This window comes from Danio rerio, chromosome 8 (genome assembly GCF_052040795.2).
Source record: "Danio rerio strain M-AB ecotype USA chromosome 8, GRCz13ab, whole genome shotgun sequence".
NCBI classification, from domain to species: domain Eukaryota; kingdom Metazoa; phylum Chordata; class Actinopteri; order Cypriniformes; family Danionidae; genus Danio; species Danio rerio.
Window position 1 is genome coordinate 21,513,236 of NC_141028.1, and position 21,238 is coordinate 21,534,473.

At 37.9% G+C, this 21,238-nt stretch overlaps 2 protein-coding genes across 7 annotated transcripts in view; one reads left to right on the top strand and one right to left on the bottom strand.

The window, feature by feature from the left end:
• fam78bb (family with sequence similarity 78 member Bb) overlaps positions 1-8,583 on the bottom strand; it is an 11,290-nt gene extending 2,707 nt beyond the window's left edge. Inside the window, exons 1-2 of one of the 3 annotated variants that reach the window (XR_015497329.1) lie at positions 7,462-8,583; positions 23-935 (exon numbers count right to left, since the gene is read on the bottom strand). Coding sequence is in view for 1 of the 3 variants with exons in the window: in NM_001123313.1 (NP_001116785.1) it covers positions 413-935; positions 7,462-7,724 (786 nt within the window). In the remaining 2 variants the exon portion in view is untranslated. Of the gene's footprint in view, positions 1-22; positions 3,623-7,461 lie in introns of those variants that run through there. The other 2 variants (NM_001123313.1, XR_015497330.1) reach the window with 2 other exon arrangements.
• LOC147835561 (uncharacterized) overlaps positions 1-21,238 on the top strand; it is a 75,999-nt gene that overhangs the window by 1,999 nt on the left and 52,762 nt on the right. The window contains exons 2-5 of one of the 4 annotated variants that reach the window (XM_087264505.1): positions 17,300-17,386; positions 17,825-17,955; positions 18,597-18,724; positions 18,884-18,943. The gene's annotated coding sequence lies outside the window, so the exon portion shown is untranslated. Of the gene's footprint in view, positions 1-17,299; positions 17,387-17,813; positions 17,956-18,596; positions 18,725-18,883; positions 18,944-21,238 lie in introns of all 4 variants that reach the window. The other 3 variants (XM_087264504.1, XM_087264506.1, XM_087264507.1) reach the window with 3 other exon arrangements.

Consider the following 21,238-nt stretch of genomic DNA (forward strand, 5'->3'; position numbering starts at 1 on the left):
TTGGGCAGGGCTATGGATGCACTTTTTCTGATCTTTCAATCTTTAATTGTAAAATAAACTCAATGTAGGGTAAAGGGCAACAACAAAACCGAAAGAGGAACCGCTTTCCTTTCTGCTCTGATAGCCTTCACCAAACGCTGTTGGGTTGGGTTAGAATCCAGACTGGAAAGAGAAAAGTGTGATAGAAGCAAAGTTCTGAAACACATTCAAAACAAATGATTTGCAAACGTTTTGCAGCACCTGTCACTAGAAAGACATAAAGGTTTGAAATGCAGGAGACTTGGGTTAAGCATGCAGAATTGTCCTTTTGTTTATAAGCTGTTCCTTTAAGTGTCTTTAGGGCGATTCAGAACCAAATGTCTTCAAAGGCAGCAGTGTGGATTTAAGGCAAATTGAATATTTTGACAGCCTGCTACTTGGAGGGGATCACCACAAGTGGTGGTCCTCTCTTAGGTCTCCACATTAGCACTTGGGCATCATTAGCGTTGGGTTTACCCAGAGCGTTAGGAGGAATCTGCTCCATATGGGTCAACACTTTGGGCTGATCCTGGTGCACCCGGCCGATGAGTCTTGCTCGAGAGCTGAGCGGCTTTGATGGATCCACAGCAATGTCCACTTTCATCCTCCACTTTACTGTCTGCAGGAGGATCTTCTCCTGTGTAGTCACATTCAAAGCCACCAGCCATGTGGTGAAGCTTTGGTCACGTTTGATCCGTGTGAGCAAAGGCACATTGCTCTCGCTGACCGGGACGGCCCATGTTACGCTGGGGTAGAAGTTATCATTCATGCTGACAGTGAAGCGTGAGGGTTTGGATGTGGGTCCAGACAGGGTCACAGTTTCCGTTGTGTTTCCGTACCAGGGGTAACTCAAGCCATCGGAGTCGCTGATAGCCTTCACTAGTCCTTCTCGTAACTCTGGCAGCTCCCAACTTGACCTGTGGGAATGAAGGTTTAGATGTTAATTTTGGCCCACTTCTGAATTCATTCTTGTTCTTGAAATGCGTGTTAAACTAAATATTTCTGCTTAGGATTATGGAAGTATTTCTCATATAGCACAGTCATTATTATATGTGAAGTTTTAACGTCTTTTGGATTAAATTAAACCAAGGTCTTGACTCTGGCATCATTTAAAAATCCCAGGATGTCTTTAAACAAAAGAGTATAGGGTTTAACCCCAGCATCCTGGCAAAGTTTGCCTGCTGACCTGTCCATTACGGCCTCCTAACCATCCCAATATCATAATTGGCTTCATCACTTTCTCCTACGATTGCCTTACAACAAGGTCACTGGTTCGAGCCTTGGCTGGGTCATTTGGCATTTCTATGTGGAGTTTGCATGTTCTCTCTGTGTCCATGTGGGTTTCCCCTGGGTGCTCAGCTTTCCCTCACAAGTCCAAAGACGTGCTACAGGTGAATTCGATATGCTAAAATTGACCGTAGTGTATGAGTGTGTATGGATGTTTCCCAGTGATCGGTTGCGGCTGGAAGGGCATCCACTGCGTAAAAACATATGCTGGATAAGATTAGATTAGATGATTAGATTTAAATTTATTGTCATTACACAAGTACAATGCAACGAAATGCAGTTTAGGTCTAACCAGCAGTGCAAATGCAGGACACGGGTATAAATTATAAAGTGCAGTTATAGAAAAATTATGGCGATATTTACAGATGGATGTACTAGCTATGAACAGAGATGGCAGCAAAAGAATCACTGATGGGCAGAGTTGAAAAGGGAGACAGCTCTGGGGAAAAAGCTGTTCCTCAGTCTGCTGGTTTTTGCCCGGGGGAGCCTGAAGCGCCTGCCAGAAGGCAGGAGTGAAAACAGTCTGTGAGCAGGGTGAGAGGTGTCTCTAAGAATACTGCGTGCTCGGCGCAGACAGTGTTTCTTCTGGATGTCCTCTATGGCTGGCAGTGTGGTCCCTGTGATGCGTTGGGCAGTTTTCATCACCCGCTGCAGTGCCTTACGCTCGGCAACAGAGCAGCTTCCATACCAGACTGTGACGCAGTCGGTCAGGATGCTTTCTATTGTGCAGCGGTAGAAGTTCACCAAGACGGCTAATGAAAGCTGGTTTTTCTTAAGTTGCCATAAGAAAAATAGACTCTGGTGAGCCTTCTGGACCAGGCTGGAGGTGTTGGTGATCCAAGAAAGGTTCTTTGAGATGTGGGTCCCTTGGAACTTGAAGGATGAGACAGGCTCAACGGCCATCCCATTGATGTGGATGGGATCATGTGAGCCTGTTCGTCCCTTCCTGAAGTCCACAATGAGCTCCTTGATCTTGTTGGTGTTAAGGAGCAGATTATTGTCTGTGCACCAAGTGGCCAGATGCTGTATCTCCTCTCTGTAAGCCATCTCATCGTTATTGCTGATTAGGGCAATCACTTTGGTGTCATCAGCTAATTTGATAATGGTGTTGGATCTGTTCACAGGCCTACAGTCGATGGTAAAAAAAGGGAGTAGAGGAAGGGGCTCAGCACACAGCCCTGTGGTACACCAATGTTGAGTGTGACTGTGGTGGAGCAGATGTGGCCTGAGTTGGCGGTTCATTCCATTGTGGTGACCTCAGGTTAATAAAGGGACTAACCTGAAAAGAAAATGAATGAATGAACTCTGTCTCCTCCTCACCAATCAGCCGGTGTGTGGTCTGGTGCAATATGGCTGCTGTCGTGTCATTCAGGATGCTGCAGACTGGTAGTGGATGAGAAAAAAAAAAAAGTGTACAGCGCTTTGAATGTCCAGAAAAGCACTATATAAATGTAAAGAATTATTATTATTGTTATTATTACCATAAATGTGGTTTAGAAAGTTTATAAAAAATAAAATATTTTATATTACTTCTGTGTTGGTAAAAAAATCACCTATTGGTTTCAAGGCTGTTTGCCCAAAATCAACACTTTAAATAATAAATGCTGCAGTATATATTCATTTAAATATAGATAAAATATTTAGGATAGTCAGATACTAAAATGTAAAACACAATGCATGATAACTTCTGAAAATCGACCAATTTTGTATATTTTTAGACCTTCACTTACTAGACGGTTGCAGCAGTAAATGAAGTGTGAGAAACCCATTTCCTGTCAAAGGGTTTGACAGGGGACGAGGCGTGACAAAAAGGCAGAAGTACAAATTATTAGTTATTTGGTCCTCAGTGTGCACTACAAGTAGCATAACAAAAAGTGTGAAATAAAATATTGTCACTAAATTTGAGAACTAATAGTGTTTTTCACACAATAATTGCAGTACGTGGCCATGACAAAAAAAAAATCAATTTTTGTGACCCCAATGTAATATAATATACACTAGCTGACAAAAGTCTTGTCGCCTAACCAGGTTTTAGGAACAACAAATAATAACTTGACTTCTAGTTGATCATTTGGTATCAGAAGTGGCTAATATGAAATGCAAGCCTCAGGTTATGCTTATTTTACCAAAATAAAATATGATCATGCCTTAATTTTTAATTTTTTAATTAAGACAGTAAGATCTGACTTTGTTTAGACAAACATCTTGTCCCTTAACAGAAATAATGTACAGTATTTAGATTATAAAGTCATGCTGCATGGGAAAAAGAATTATTATTGTGTATGACTCCCATGAGCTTTGCATCCATACATCTCTACAATGACTCAAATCACTTATTAATAAAGCCATCTGAAACGGATGGACTCCCAGAGTTCATCAAGATTATTTAGATTCCTCTTCAATGCCTCCTCCATCTTACCCCAGACATGCTCAATAGACATGCTCAATAATGTTCATGTCTGGTAACTGGGGCTGGCCAATCCTGGAGCACCTTGACCTTCTTTGCTTTCAGGAACTTTGATGTGGAGGCTGAAGTATGAGAAGGAGCGCTATCCTGCTGAAGATTTTGCCCTCTCCTGTGGTTTGTAATGTAAATGTTTTGATACCTCAGGCTGTTGATGTTCACATCCCCTCTGCAAGTCTCTTGCATGCCCCCATACTGAATGCAACTCTAAACCATGATTTTTCCCTCACCAAACTTTGTTGTTCTGTGAGATTCTTGGGCCCATGCGTGTTCCAGAAGGTCTTCTGCAGTATTTGTGATGATTGGGATGCAGTTCAACAGATGATTCATCAGAAAAATCGACCTTCTGCCACTTTTCCAAATGATCAACTAGAAGTCAAAATTATTTGTTGCTCTTAGAACTCAGATTGAGGACAAGACTTTTGTCAGGTAGTGTAATCTATAATATATAATAAATTTTCATTTTCATCATTGATTAGTATGAAAAGTACAATAGTTTGTTTTATATTGCTTGTTTTGGCAAATTGCACGCTAACCAATGTCCATCAGTTTGACCTGCAACAAAACATGACAAGCAAACAAACTACGCTGTTGAATGTATAATAGAAAGGAGATGCTGAGTCCAATAGTGCAGATGATAATTGGGGTTAATGATGGCATTCATTATCAGGGTCCCAGCTGCCAGTTTAAAATGACTCAGTGTGAGAGGACGTTAATGTGGCTGGGTGTTGTTAGGTATGACCCGACGCTGGCATTTCTTCTTCAGTACAGCACCATCTGTGTCACAGAAAACCCCACGCAACCACCCGCTCAGGCAGTGATGCACTCCCCCACACACATGTCCACACCTCCACACAAACAGGCCCCCCCAAGTAGCATCCAAAGGGCCCACGTCACGAGTCACAGGGCTGGTGGGTGGGTGTGAGAATGTCTCCATCTCTCGTTCTCCTGCGCTGGATTTATTTGTAGATTAAGCAGCGAGCACTTAATTGCATTTGCCTGTAAAACGAAACTCTGTTTAGCATAACCACACTGATGTTTCAGAGCAGCTATTCTGTTTTTATCCGCCTCTCCACGTCTGATCCAGTGACAGGCTGTGAAACTCATTTGTGGGAGTATAAATGAAAGCAGTGACTGATGAAGGTGCAAACACTCCTCCCCTCAGGCACTGAGCTGATGTATGCATACTCTCTGTGAATATAAATCACTGGTGCACTGCACTCAAGTTATCCTGTGCTGCACACACTTTAAGGTCTTGATTACATTGAAGTCATGCATATCGATTATAGCTCTACTTATAGACTGTTCATTCTGATGACATAACAAATTCAACGGATTTAAAGAAATATTTTTAAAAATAGTAGTTTTAAAATAATTTAAATTAAGCTTACTATCAAAAAGACTGTTGTATGTTTGTGTGTGTATATACACTACCTGACAAGAGTCTTGTTGCCCATCCAAGTTTTAGGAACAGCAAATATTAACTTGACTTCCAGTTGATCATTTGGCATTGGAAAGTGGCTTATATGAAAGGCCTCGACATTAGCTTATTATACCAAAATATAATATGATCGTGCCTTGATTTCTAATTATTTAATTAGGACAGTAAGACTTATACAAAAGTCTTTACACTTAACAGAAGTAATGTACAGTTTAGACTCCCATGAGCTTGGACTACTGCGTCCATACATCTCTGCAATGACTCAAAAAACTTAAAGTCTGGAATGGCAAAGAAAGCGTTCTTGCAGGACTTCAAAAGTTTATCAAGATTCTTTGAATTCATCTTCAATATCTCCTCCATCATCTTACCCCAGTCATGGTCAATAATGTTCATGTCTGGTGACTGGGCTGGCCAATCCTGGAACACTTTGACCTTCTTTGCTCTCAGGAACTTTGATGTGGAGGCTGAAGAATGAGAAGGAGCACTATCCTGCTGAAGATTTTGCCCTCTCCTTTGGTTTTTAATGTTATGGGCAGCACAAATCTATTGACACCTCAGGCTGTTAATGTTCACATCCACTCTGCAGATCTCTTGCACGCCCTATGCTGAATGTAACCCCAAACCATGATTTTTACTTCACCAAACTTGATTGATTTCTTTGAGAATCTTGGGTTCATGTGTATTCTATCTTTTGCAGTATTGCAGTGATGATTGGGATGCTGTTCAACAGATAATCACAAAAATCTACATTCTGCCACTTTTACAAATAATCAACTTAAAGTCAAGCTATTATTTGTTGCTCTTACAACATGCAAGTTATAACATTCAAGTGTTTTAGTAGATTTCTTAAGCCATAGATACCATATAGAACCAATTTTTGTTTTCTCAGAAAAACTTTTAGTGAAAAGTTCTTAAAGGAACCATTTCTTTTCTAAATGTAGGAACAATCTAAAGAACCCTTTACTTTGATGAACCTCTTGTTGAACAAAAATGTTCCATATGGTTAAAGTTCTTCATGGAACATGTATTTTAAAATAATATAAGCTTAAAATTGAGGTATTTGGTATTACAATAAACTACAAAACACAGCAGCCACATCAACTATGAAAAAAATATTGTGTTTTGTATTTTGAAAATAATACAAAATACTTTTGCATGGGACATTTCTTCACAAAACTTTAAATCAATAGGCTTATTCAATCAATCCTTTCACTATTAAACTGACTTGGTAAACAATGTTTGATAGCAACAGCTTTTCTGGGCAAGTTTAAGTCAGTCACTGTAGGACTTGTTTGTATGTTGTTTCTCTTATATTTTCTCAGCATATACATCAGCAATTCACCCAAAACTGCTATTATATGTGCAGTTTACTCATTCTCCCAAGGTTTTTTCAGTTCTTTAACTGGAGGAGTCTCAGTTTACCCTCTTAGTGAACACCAGTACAACATCTTTAGCTGTTTAATAAAGTTCATCTGAATTTCCAGCTGCAGCACTGAGACAGAAAATGATCATGTGCTGAAGGCTCCCCATCCTGTTCTTAAGGAATGATATTTTTTTCCATCTCATTTCTTAAGCAAAGATGCATGACTTCGAGCATTGACTACCTTCTTAAGCAATGTTCTGTTCTGATCTCAAGACTAGATTAAAAAAAACTGAGAAAGCATCAATCTGAGTCCGCATTTTTATGATGTCATCAAATAGACTTCTTACAAAATATTTTAAAAATACAAGATCCTTAAGTATTGATACAAAATGTTGAGCCATTTTCATAAACTCTTTAAAATACTGATTACAAAATACAATTTTGCATTTAAAATACTTAAATCATAAATGCTGCCAATTCCTGCATATTAATGTTGTTTTGGTGAAGAGCAAGTGCAGTGAGAGTGTTAGAACATGCCATGGTCTTATTAGTGGTGTAGAAAATGGCAGGTTTTGTTCTAGTAAAACTTTGTAACTTTATGTAAAATGTATGAATCATGATTCAAATTACTTGCTTGTATTCAGCGTACAAGTATTTAGCAGGCTATCGTTGATATTTATGCAACTTGAAGTTTTATTAACAACCTGGCTAATTGTTTTTTAAAAACTTGACAGGTTGAAAGATAACCTAGTGTGTTTGTGAATTTTTGGCAGGTGACTTTATTTAAGTTGATAATTGCTTATAAATCATTTCATTTATCAAATTTAGCTGGAAATGTGTCTTTGGTTGAAGGCAAAGACACTGAATAATGACATGAATCAAGCTTACATGCCGAGGTCTCCATAAGTGTTGTAGAATTCCATCTGAGTGCACGCTTGAATCCAGCCCACCACCCAAGTCTCGTTTCGAGGAATCGGCGGCATTACTATCCGGGCGGAGGCCTTGAAGTACGGAGTTTTGTAGCGGAGCACTATTGGTGAATTCTCCTCGATTACTGTCGGACAATGGTCAATAGTAGCAGACACGTCGTAAACAACTATGTTCTCGCGCTTGATTCGGGGCTTGCAGGCGACGCTCTGAAGGCAGCCCATTGCTGGACGTTGTCAGAATCAGGATGAACAACCAAACAAGAGTGATTTTATATGAAGATATTTTATATTGACGAAAAACGCATCAGTAAAATCTCATGTCCAGTCAATGCGCCAAACAGTTACTCTTAAATTAATAGGCTTAATGCAGGCTACTGAAAAGAAAATAAATAAACAAGTGTCATTCAAAAGCACGTGTTTTTTTCCAGATCAATTGCCATTTTATGATCCACATCTTATCAAGCCGCTGACTGGTAACTCAACAACAGGTTGCAAGACCTCCGACCATCTCTTCATCTTTGCTGTCCCCATGCCTTTGATTGTCACTCGCGGTTGCACTTTAAGATTGTTTTTGTCTTCAACTTCAATCTGATACTTTTCCTTTCAAACCCGCATGACCTTTTGCAGCTCTTCGCCCTTTCATACGTTTCTTTCTGGTCCGAGTTTTCATGTCACAAGCGGAGGCAGAGCAAAAACAGTCAGGTGTGGCGGACGGCTCGCCTCGATAAGAGGTGGTCGCGATTCTGTTTTTCCCGACTGATGTTTGCGCTTTCGGAACAGCAAACAATCTCAAAGTAATACATGATTCACGACAGAGGAGAATCCGTGCGAAGGAGTGTTAAACGACGATTTGTTGTTGTCGATCACATCACATTTGACGTTCCGTTATAGCGTGTGCTCCAACAGTAAGAACAAGGCATCCACATAAACACGCGAGGCATCCAAATGATATTGCTTGCATAAATATAAAAAGCGTGCACTGTCAGTAGGACTGTTACACGGCTAAATAGAAACAGTCCTCATCTCCGTTGTCAGCGCGTGCACGCTCCGCGGTCGCTGTTCAGTTGCTGTGGTGCTGAATGAACGGTCAGAGGCGCGTGGGAGTTCCAGAGCACGTTCAATCCTGCTCACGTACTGTAGCTCTCCGTTCATCTGGTTGGGCTTTTGTCAAACGGAGAAAACCTATGCATTGCAGTAGGCTAATGACATGTAAAATGATATAACAGTTTGCACCTGTTGATTTAGTTGATCTTAAAAAAAACTTCCTTTGTAAGCTTATTCCTAATGTTAGCATGCAAGTCTTGTTGATATTTGTAGTTATGCATATGTAGGCAAGGCCTTATTATCTTTATTCTTTCTTAGACCTGTGTGACACGCATGCTATTAGATGTCAAAGTGTTTTCATAACATTATACATAACGCATAACCAAATCTCTCTATGTTATTTTCTGTAGCTATTTTTAAAGATGGTTTAAGAACTGCATTCTTACCCTTAATGGAACCATGTTTTATTTTATTTATTTAATAATTATATAATAGTTTAGTTTTTGTAGACATAGAAAAACAAAGAACAGACAGACAAACCCATCATGAAACGATAATCTGTGCAAAATGTAAAATAAAACATGAAAGGAGACAATGGCGACATACAAGACTATGACCTACAAGGGAGAAAAAACCCAACAAATATTCAGAAATTAAACAACACTATTAGTCGTTACGGTGAAAAACTGGGTCCCACATTTTCTCAAATTTTACAGAGCTCCCAGATGTAAAATGTAAAATGGAGTTGAGTCCAAGAAGCCAGTCAGAAAAAAAGAGGCCTAACATTTTTTTTTCCAGAAACAAAGGATACCCAGACAGCATACAAATGTGGGCCACTTTAGACAGTCTGGTCGTCTTTTGGCCTTGACGAAATGAACGTGAGCCTCAAGTGGCCCACTTGTACAATGGCAAAAGTGTGCCAAAGTTTCCAATTCATATATGGGCCATTTAAGGCAAGGATTTGGCACTTATAGCAAAATGTAATCTGTATGTGAACCTAATGTGGCCCATGTGGAATCAATTTGGCCCAAATGACAGTTGGCTAAAATATGGTATAGTCATTTGAGGGTAATCTAGATCTAAACCCAAAGTAGCTCACATGTTTAGGTGCAAATGTGACCCAGGTATTAAGAATATGTGGGACACTTTTGGCAAATATTTGGCAAAGTAAGTTCTAGCTAATGTGACTGTGAGCCTAAAGTGGCCCCGATGTGATATGACTGTGTTCCAGATTAGGGTCAGTTCTGGTTCATTTGGTTGAATTCTGGCTGATATGTGGTATTGCTATGGCTAAATTGTGGCCCAGATCTGGCAAACAGTGTCATCATTCTATGCGGTATGTGGGCCGGATGTAAGTGTTTGGTGTGGGCTGGATTTAAGCCACATGAATTTTGCTATCTGGGTAAGTTTTTATTTATTTATTTTTTTAAGCTATGATCGTGTCATGCTGAACAGGTAACTGTACATTTTAGTTGAGAGTCTCCAAAAAATCTGACCAGCCAAAAATTGCTATCATTGGGTCAGGCAGCAAAACACAAACATAAACCCTAAGAAAGAACTGAATTTTTTCTAACCCAAAACTCTGAATTTGAACGCACGCCCAAAAAAGATTTGCTAAGGTATCCTGGGCAGCTTAACATTTGGCGCATGTGGGGGAAACCGAGGGATATAATTTACTAAGCTCTTTTTTAGAATAGTGAAGTGTAATACTTTGTACTTAATAAAGTTGTGTCTAGAATTTATAGAACATGAATAAACAGATAAAAGGTATTGAACCCAACCAGTCTCAGAGATTAAAACCCCTAAGTCTTCTTCCCAAGTGACTATCACAATCTGTTCTGTTTTTAAAGAGGTTAGACCCTTATAGCATTTGAAGAGTTTATATTTCAATGGACATAGTTTCTGGCCTGAAGGTACCTAACAAAATGAAAAGGAGGGGGGTTGAATCTTCAGCGAGGTGCAGTGGAGTAAAGTAACAAATTACAAATATTCAAATTACTGTAATTGAGTAGTTCTTCTTAGAAATTGTAATTTAAAAAAAAAAAAGTCATTTAAAAATGTATAGGCAGGGTTTACATGCATGATTGTAACAAATAGTAAAGTAATTTGGCTACTTGTTTTATTTTCTAATTTGATACCACATTTTGAGTTATTAAGAATGAAATTACTTTTAGGATTCTCTTTAAGGAAACATGGTTTTGTTTATTTTTTTATTTTTTTTATTTTTTATAAAAGTAGTTCAAAACTACGGTTAAACCTTGATTAAAGTTTAGCAGGTAATGATATTTTACGCTGATTCATCATGCATGAAGTTTGAACCCTAACCCTAATCTTTTTCAAAAATTCCTATAGGAGGGGGAAAAAGCAAAACTACTTTCAGAACAAACACTTCTAAAAAACTGCAAACACCCATACACTGTGGAATCTGTGTAAATATATTTATTGTCAGGATCTTTGATTCAAAAACCTTTATGTTTGTTAGAATTTTCAAAGAAAAATGCACTACAAAGACTAACAGTCCTCAGCAGTTCACCTTTAAGAGCATAATATAGAAGTCTATCTTACCTCTGACATTTAGAGATACATTTTCACTTGCCGAACTGAAAATAATAATTACCTTTTGCAACTTTGATCCATAATGCTTGCCCTCGTCTATTAGCACAGGGGAGATAATACAGTGCCACAGACATGTTCCGCTTCTTAATTGATGGCTTTCTATGTAACCATGACAACCACCATAGATGGACTGTCGTCACTAAGGCCGATCTTGTGTCAAATTTATCCATCAGGGAAACATCACAGTGAAGAAATGGCTGGTATCTGGTTCTGTGTGTGTGAGGTCAGAAGATTATTGTAATTAGTGAATCTGAACTCTCAGGAATAAAACACTAGAGGAAATAAACATGTATAGGTGTGAGTCACAAAAGAGATTATTGACATGTTTTCCATTTGTAAGTTCCTTTACATAAAAGCATCTGCTACATCTGTAAGTGACTATCTGTGCTTCCAGCTTTATTTTAAATCCAAATGAATGATATAGACCAATATCTGATGCATGGAGGTAAATAGAGAATATTTAAGATGGCTACCTTCATTTTGCTTGTAAATGCGATTTGCACATAAAGATGTCTCAGATATACTCTATACACTCTATACACTTTATTAGGTACACCTGTCCTACTGCTCGTTAACGCATATTTCTAATCAGCCAATCACATGACAGCAACTCAGTGCATTTAGGCATGTAGACATGGTCAAAACAATCTGCCGCAGTTCAAAACAAGCATCAGAATAGAGAAGAAAGGTGATTTAAGTGACTGAATGTGGTGTGGTTGTTGGTGTCAGACGGACTGGACTGAGTATTTCAGAAACTACTGATCTACTGTGATTTTCACACACAACCATCTCTAGGGTTTACAGAGAATGGTCCAAAAGGTAAATATCCAGTGAGCGGCAGTTCTGTGGGCGCAAATGCCTTGTTGATGACAAAGATCAGAGGAGAATGGCCAGACTGGTTCCAGCTGATAGAAAGGCAACAGTAACTCAAATAACCACTCGTTACAACCAAGGTATGCAGAAGAGCATCTCTGAATGCACAACATGTCCAACCTTGAGACAGATGGGCTACAGCAGCAGAAGACCACACCGGGTGCCACTCTTGTCAGCTAAGAACAGGAAACTGAGGCTACGATTTGCAAAGGCTCACTAAAATTGGACAATAGAAGATTGGGCAAATGTTGCCTGGTCTGATTAATCTTGATTTCTGCTGTAGCATTCGGATGGTGGGGTCAGAATTTGGCGTCAACCACATGAAAGCATAGATCCATCCTGCCTTGTATCAACGGGTTAGGCTGGTGGTGGTGGTGTAATGCTGTGGGGGATATTTTCTTGAAACACTTTGGGCCCAATAGTACCAATTGAGCATCATGTCAATGCCACAGTCTACCTAAGTATTGTTGCTGTTTCATCCCTTTATGACCACAGTGTACCCATCTTCTGATGGCTACTTCCAGCAGGATAATAGGCGAATAAACAAGAATCATCTCAGATTGGGTTTCTTTAACTATACTCAAATGGACTCCACAGTCAGCAGATCTCAATCCAATAGAGCACCCTTGGCATGTGGTGGAATGGGAGACTCGCATTATGCATGTTTAGCCGACAAATCTGCAGCAACTGCGGGATGTCATCATGTCAATATGTACCAAAATCTCTGAGGAATATTTTCAGTTCCTTGTTGAACCTATGCTATGAAGGATTAAGGCAGTTCTGAAGGCAAAAGAAGGCCCAACCCCCTGGTAGTAACGTGTACCTAATAAAGTGGCCGGTGAGTGTATAATACACACTCAAACTATTTTTGCTGATTATTCACTTGTTAACTACTTATTTAAAATGAGTTGAATCAACACAATCCTTGAGTTCATTTGGGGACAACTTAATTTTTTATGTTCAATCTAATTAAATTTGTAAAAATTAAATTAACTTAATTAATAGGACAACATGAAGGAATTGTGTGGAACCCAGATTGTTTTACAGTCCATGATTTCATGGCAATGTTACATTTTGGCAAATTGAAGCAATCATGGTGGCACACGCTGTTTTCTCCACCTTTATTCCACAAGTAAATGCAATGCTTTAAAATAGTTTGCAAGAAAGTTTGGCTTATGTCATTTATTTACATGAATACTGCAACCAGCAGAGGGTGCTAAAATGGTTTGGCTTTATTTTTCAGGATGTGTGAAGTACATTTGAGTGGTGTTCCAATTAAGAGGATGCATCCTTTGAAGGTTGCATTAAAAAGAGAATTGCATCTTTGTGTTGCAACAAAGCCTTTCCCAGTTCAAAGGCTCCTTCAAATGCTTGCTCAATTGCAGTTTTTATTTTTTACTTAATGAAGAATAGATGAAATGCTGGTGATTTTTAGAGAATATTGCAGAAGGCTTACCTTGTTCTGTTGATATCAGTTCGAATACACAGTAGACTGTTTAAAAAAGGGAACATTGACTCCTTGGAGGGATTTTTTTCATCTATTTTAGGGCTGCACAATATTGGAAAAAATCTAGCATTTTGATGTTTTTTTTTTTGCAATATGTATTGTGATATGAATACAATTTGACATAACTTAATATCTCTGTTTGGAAAGAATTTATAATGTTAGATTGATTGGGATGATTCTGCAGTGGGAGTGATTCTCCATAAAATCTAAAAAACAATCTATAAACTTTTTGGGGTCGCCCACCACATTTTTATTGTGGTCTGCGCTATTTGCAGCGCATTTGTGTATTTGCACATATTGTATTTTCACGCATAACAATCTATAAATACAACCAATAAAAAGATACAATTGAAAAAGGGTTTTATCATTTACAGAATCTAACAGTGTTCAAGTACAGTAACTGAATGATTAAAATAGCAATAATTCAATAAAATGAATCTTTGTTAAACTCACAAATGGTTCAATTTCTTATGCCTAAATGCTTTTAAGGTCTTTATACAGTCCCAGTTATCAAAAACACAAGCAAATGATGAATTCTAATACAATCTCAACTTTGCATGTGCTCGCGATGTGTCTATTGCGAATGCTCACATTGATGAAACGGTATATTGTGCAGCCCTAATCTATTTAAACATTTAGATTATTTTTGTCTTCTTTACTTAATTTAGCTTAAAGAGCCCATATTATACATGAAATAGGGTCATATCTTGGTTGTAAGGGTCTCCAACAACAGTCTAATATGCATGCAAGGTCAAAAAACACTTTCATGGTCTTATAATCTGCATTTATTTTTACCTAATTATCCCAGCGACTTCTGTATGAATCGTCCAGTGATTCATTTGTTCCCAAACCCCTCCTTAGCGCGAAGCTAATCTGCGCTGATTGGACCAATGACAGTCTGTTGCGATTGGTCGACTGCCTTCAGTCAGAGTGAAATGCCAAACAGCTAATCGGCAATATAAAAGTAATCACAGTTCATACACGCTCGATAGTGTAGGCGTGGATTTTAGCTGCCAGTGGGTCAATGTAAATACAGACGATGGACTTGAAAATTCAGACGACTATTTTATTGAGCAAAAACTCCAAAAACTGTCGAGGAGATCACATAGCTTGTCTCACTCTGCTCTTTTCACAGACACAGACACACACACACACACACACACACACACACACACACACACACACACACACACTGCCCTCATCCTTGCGCGCGCACACACACACTACTCCTCCACGGAGCTCCATAAACAAAGCAGCACGCGTCGCGTTTTTAACGTGACTTTGCTCACGATAAGAGAATATAGCCAGTTAACCTGATACAGTACACTCGGTTACAAGTAACAAATCACAACTAAATACATTTGCAAGCTAGAGTCAACGAGGCAACAACTTTAATCCCACGTACTTACACTTGAGAAATGGAGGAAGAAACTAATCCTGACGTCCATCAGTAAGTTACTCTTTACTGATCCTTCCTTTAACAAACACCAATGAAGTATTCTTTGTAGCATGTAGTTTCCAGTAGTTTCCAACTGCTTGGTTACAATGCTGAGGTTTCATCTTTGGGTAGAGACTCAATATATCCATCTGCAGTGTGACTTCAATCGACTGGCATGTTTGTGTGCGTGTGTTTGTGGGTGTGTGTGTCTGGGTTTCTGCGTCAGAGGGCGGGGCCTCAGGTTTGAAATCTCCCGGGTTTGCGCGTCCACGTGAATAACTTGGTTTCGTTCATACGTCATGGCGAAACACCTAATGACTCGGTATCAAGGCGACTCGTTTGAAGCACTATGAGTCGACTCTTTTATAGATGAATCAACCGTTTTAAACACTGTATTCTTACAGATTTAAGCCGGATAAGCTGGATACTTCACTTCACTTAGAGCTGTGTTACACACTACATGGAGGGGAATTTTCAAAAACCCATAATATGGGCTCTTTAATTTTTTTCTTTTATTTATTCATTCTTTTATCAGAGGGATTTGTTTTTTTTTGTTTTTTTTTGGGGGGGGGGGGTATAATTGGAAGTATGATTGAATTCATGTTGGCATTGTATATATCATAATGTATCCTTTTTTATGGGAAAGAAAGAGTTGGTTTAAATTAAGACAATCTGTAATTATTCATTTTGTTTTGCGTACTGCTATGTGTGGTCTTGTTTAATATCAATAAATAAAAGGGGGGGGGGGTAGAATATGGCAGATGAAAGGTTTTTTTAAGAAATGTAGTTTACCTTATAATGATACAAATTCTATAAACTTTAACATAAATGGACCCTGTTCAGTAAAGACTTTTCTGTTGCTTTTCAAGATGAAGGCTATATGGCTTGATTGTCCTTTTTTACAGTACTGGTCCAGCCTTTACTGCTCGTGTGTGCCTTGATAACCAATCACATTACAGCTTTTACCTCACTGAATCTGAAGTGTGAAACTGTCAATCGCTATAGAATGGGTATTAAATATATCCTATATGCTGCAATGTGTGATGTGGTGGTAGGTTTTTCTTCTAGAAATGTACAAATTCACAATTTACTCATTAAGTCACCGAAACATAAAGTATATTTCCAATGTGACACCAAATGTATGTTTTTATTCATTTATTTAGTTGGTTGGGTGGTTTGTTGGTTATAATCCAAAAAGCATTCCACCTACATCTAAGGCAGGGGTGTCCAAACTCCTGGAGGGGCAGTGTCTTGCTGAGTTTAGCTTTAACACACCTGCCAGGAAGTTTCTAGTATATCTAGTAAGAGCTTGACTAGCTGGTTTAGGTGTGTTTGATTAGGGTTAAAGCTAAACTCTCCAGCACACCGGCCCTCCTGTGGGCTAAATTTGCATTTACCAAATTATCCACCAGGGGGAGACATTGATTCTGAGAAGTCTGAGTGTTTCTTTTAGGAATGTGTTATAGTCTTAGTTTACACACTTTCAATTTTTGGAAAATAATGCTGAACATTTTCTGTTTTAATATGACATTTTTGTGATGCATAGTCGGCATTTTCAGAATATATCTGCGAGACAAAATGACAATGGAAAGAACCTATGTAAGTAAAGAAGTAGTAAATGGAAGTAAAAAATCTTTCAGCTTTCTTCTATCAGATCATGCTTCTGCTAGAGTGGATTAGACCTCAGACAGAAAAAGAAGAGCCTTTCAGGCAGCCTGTTTGTCCCATGGCCCAGTGCTAATGGACAGGCTAAGATGGGCTGTAATCCTTACATGGGTGGGTAAATAATCCAGGCCTGCTCTTTCCTATGCAGAGCAGGTCTAGACCGCTTTAGCACCTATTTAAACTGTGTAATGTGACTCAGAGGAGGGACAAGCACTAAAATCCTCCTTTAGTAAACAACTAGACACAAAATCCATGTAATCTAAAGGAAACCAGGGCTGAGGTGTAGAGAAGTAAAATCCCTAAAACATTTAATGCTGTGCTCAGTAGCTTGCTTGGTGTCTTTTAAGGTGATGGAAAGTGTGTGTGTGTGTGTGTGTGTGTGTGTGTGTGTGTGTGTGTGTGTGTGTGTGTGTGTGTGTGTTAGTGGGTGAATTGTGGGAGGAGCAGAGAAGGTGAGGAACTCATCAGAAACCTGTTTGAATCTGACCTTTCTCCTTTAATGAAATGTCGTAACGATAAAAGACGAGAAGTGTGTGTGTGTGTGTGTGTGTCAACATAGGGCCTGTTTGTTAGTTTCAAGAGAATGTGGGCCTAGTTGTGTACGTTTTCCACCTTTTCCCTCCTTTTTCTCTGTCTTTCTCGATGTAATGAAAGGTTGGAGATGCTGAAGCTCCATCTCTCATCACTATTCAATGCTCAGCTCCATCGCAGATGCCTGGAGACCAGGACTCCTGCCAGACTGTCAGGCTAATTACATTCAGTCCTTTCACACTGTTCAGAGTAGTGTTTGATAATTAACATTTTCTGAGAAGTAGAAGAAAATACAACATTGATACTGATAGTTGATCTCTAGTTGCATGTTGTCAACTTAAAAAAGGGATGCCGTTTAGGAATATATTGGAGTTTTAGTAAATTGTGCTTAAAATAACCTTTTTTGTTAATTTGTAAAGCTTTTTAATGACCTAAATAACCATTTTCCACTATAAAGAGCCATTATGGAATGATAAAGTTTCATGGATGATAAAAGTTCTTTGTTGAACCATCATTGTCAATAAAGATCCTTTATTTTTAGACTTGTTATTTAACGCTTTAATTGAAAATATTTATAATGTCTCCTATTTAAAATTTTCAAGTCATTTTTCTTGAACTTTAACCAAAATTTTGTAAGTTTTTTTTTAGGCTATGAGCGTAAAGACAAGAACAAGTGTCTGTTGAAAGATAAAGCTGGAAGAAGAAAGAAGGCCCTTGTGTTTTTCGCAGTCGTCGCTGTCTCTCATCTCATCGTCTTGTTGTCTCGCTTGCGTCACATGGTGGGTCTGACCATCTATTTTTAGATTTGCAAAACAGTTTTGTATTGGTTCTTTTTTGTGTGATTTTCAAGATTAGATTGATTGAGAATATACATTATGATATATTTATTGCACCTTTTTACTTGATAGTGTCTTTAGCATGTAACTATTTTTTGCTGTGCTTTAGGACACCTAGGAGTAGGGCTGCACGATTCTGGCTTAAATGAGAATCTTTATTTTAAGCAAAACTTCTACTGTTGATTAAAATGCTAAATTTTGTATAGACCTGGAACCGTGTACATTAATAGACTTGTTCTGGTCCACAGTAAAGTGATTACATCAGAATACTACTATTCTCTCTTGTAAACAGTGTGTCAGCTCACATGTAATTTTGCCGTTACATGAAGACAGAAATAACATTTTTTGGTGAATCATTGACCTTATAAATACAATATGCTGACTCTTTCAACACCATTTGGAGGTGTGAAGACTTGTAAAACAGCCCATCTGCTTCTCTCCTGAGCTTGAAAATATGATTGGCTGAATCGTAGAGATGCTGGATTAAGATTGTGTGGGGGGAAGAATCAAGATCACAATCTTTATTCAATTAATTGTGCAGCCCTGCCTAAGAGCCTCTAAAAGCCTTTTTTGGTGCTAAATAGATGCAGACACATTTCGTCAGTCGGTCAGCAGTCTGGGCCAGCTAACGCTCTAGGAATCTCCTGCGCGCTCAGGGCAACAAACCCACTGAACCAACAAACCCCCCAAAATCTACAGCATGGAGATTCAGGTTAAATAACATTCATTTTGAGATTTCTGAAAGGTGTTCTTATTATATCTGTTAGTGTATATTTGACATGTTATGATGCAACAGATGTTCATGATTTGTCCCCATATGGCTTCTAAACTTAGTTTTACCATCATCCATGAGTTTCCCTTGTACAAACAGAGATCCTATAGGACACAGTGGAGGATTGCTGACTCAAGTTGAAACAATCTTGCCTCAAAGGTAAGACCCTTGAGAAAAGCACTGAACCTATAACTGCTGTAATGGCTGTGTGTGTGTGTGTGTGTGTGTGTGTGTGTGTGTGTGTGTGTGTGTGTGTGTGTGTGTGTGTGTGTGTGTGTGTGTGTGTGTGTGTGTGTGTGTGTGTGTGTGTGTGTGTGTGTGTGTGTGTGTGTGTGTGTGTGTGTACTACAATACATGAACACATGTCACTCATACTCAAAAAAACAGTCAAATTAAAATACGGTCATCGTTTATCCTCATCTCATTCCAAACCTATAAGACTATTGTTCTTATTTAAAATTCAGATAAAGATAATGTTAGTCAATTCTGGGAGATCTCTGTCCCTCCACTGAAAGAGTTTTTGTCTGAAGCTTTGTCACCAAATCATCCATTTAGAGATCAAAAAATATATCCATATCGATTGAACCATTAGAGTCTTCTAGAGAGACATGATTATTTTATACAATGAACAATTTTATTTTAGGCTTATAAATGGTGAAATGGCAAACAATGTTTTAGGCGTTTCAATTTGTGAATAATTTTTTAACAGGCTTTAATGTTTTTTTAGAACAGGGGTTTTCAGGTTGGGGTCTGGGCAACCCTTTAGGGGGCCACAAGGCAGTGCCAGTGAAAATATTGAGGGAACATGTTAATGTAACAAGTAATTTTAAAATAAATTATCCAAATTTTTATTAGGATAAATACACATGCATTAGTTAAAAGACATCTAAATACAAAATGGAATAAAAACAATTTAATTCTAAAATTAATAAATATAAATAATACAATTGATCAGAATTTGATTACAATAAATAAATCAATTAAATTGTTATTTAATATATTTAATAAAACAAACGAATGGATCCAGAAAAGATTTGACAAAAATATCTATATTTCTATCCTTTTACAATGTAGAAAATGCTAAACAGTTGTCAGCCACAGGTTTAGAACACAAAGTACTTTCTAATATTAAAAACTTTTATAGGTTTGAAATGTGTTAACAATTTCAATTCTAATTTTAGTAACATGCATGACTTTCTGTAGGATTTTTTCGAACCAAAAAAGTCAGGTTAGTCTGATTTTTGGTAATGAACTGACCATGTTTGTTTTAGTGAGTATGAGTTCTCATCTTCATGCATGGCTGCAGACCCTGAGGGTCAAAATCACTTCAAGCGCTGTCATTAAGAGTTTGTTGATGAAATCAGCTGATGCATGTTTCTAAAAGGATGTGCATTCAGTTGCATAATTCATGTTCTAATCTTTACTTTTTTACTCTTATAAAATCACAATTATGTTCTACATGATGATAAACCATGCAAATACACACTGTAAAACCCAGTCAAAAAGTAAAAAACAATCAACTTTAATAAATGAAATGAGTGTAGTAAACTCAAAATTTACAGAAAGATAATTCTATTAATTTGAAAAGAGTTTTGAACTATTGAAGAAGAATTGTTGAAGGCAATGAGTTTAGTAAATACCTCATTACTTTAACTTAAATGGAGGTACTCGCACCACGAATCACAGTACTTGTATGGATTTGTTTTACTCAAATGGTTTGAGTTGCCTTAACTTATTAGATTTTACAGTACTTAGTTGGTTTGAGTTCTCTTCATTTATTGGCTTGTACTGTGCTCAAATTGCTTCAGTTACTCAAATGGATTAAGTTCACAGTAAACATTAGGGTTAGTTTTTGAACTTGCTGTTAATGGTTTGTTGCAGTCAGTTTCCTCAATTGGTTTGAGTTACCTTAACTTTTTGTGTTTTACAGTGCAGGCTTGCATGGAAAGCAAGCCTCCAGGATAAATGCATAAAAAGGTCATTTAGATTTTATTTTGTTATCTTACAACAATTTAGAGTTTTAATTTCACTATTTATACTTTGATAAAAAGCAGTTCCTCACAGTAAAAAAAACAAAAAGCAAATTATGCAAGATATAAACTTGGAAGTGCCATAAAAAATCTGAATTTGAGCTTATCTCCTATAGTTCTGATTCTCTTTAATTGTTTTAGTTTATAACTTGCAACTGCAAGAAGAAAGCAGAGCAGTGTGATCTAAAACTTTTTCATGGCAGTAACATTAATTCATGAGTTTGACTATATGGATGAGCCTGCATAATAATTGTAATACTAATTAAGATAGACTATTGTTGAATAAAAACACTGAAACTGGTACAAATGATTTCTTATTTCAGTTCAACCTACACTTAAGGGACTCTATATCTCCTAGAGGGAAGCGGTTTATGATATGGAAACAAAAAATGAGTTGCATCATTCAGAATCCTAATTTAGGACA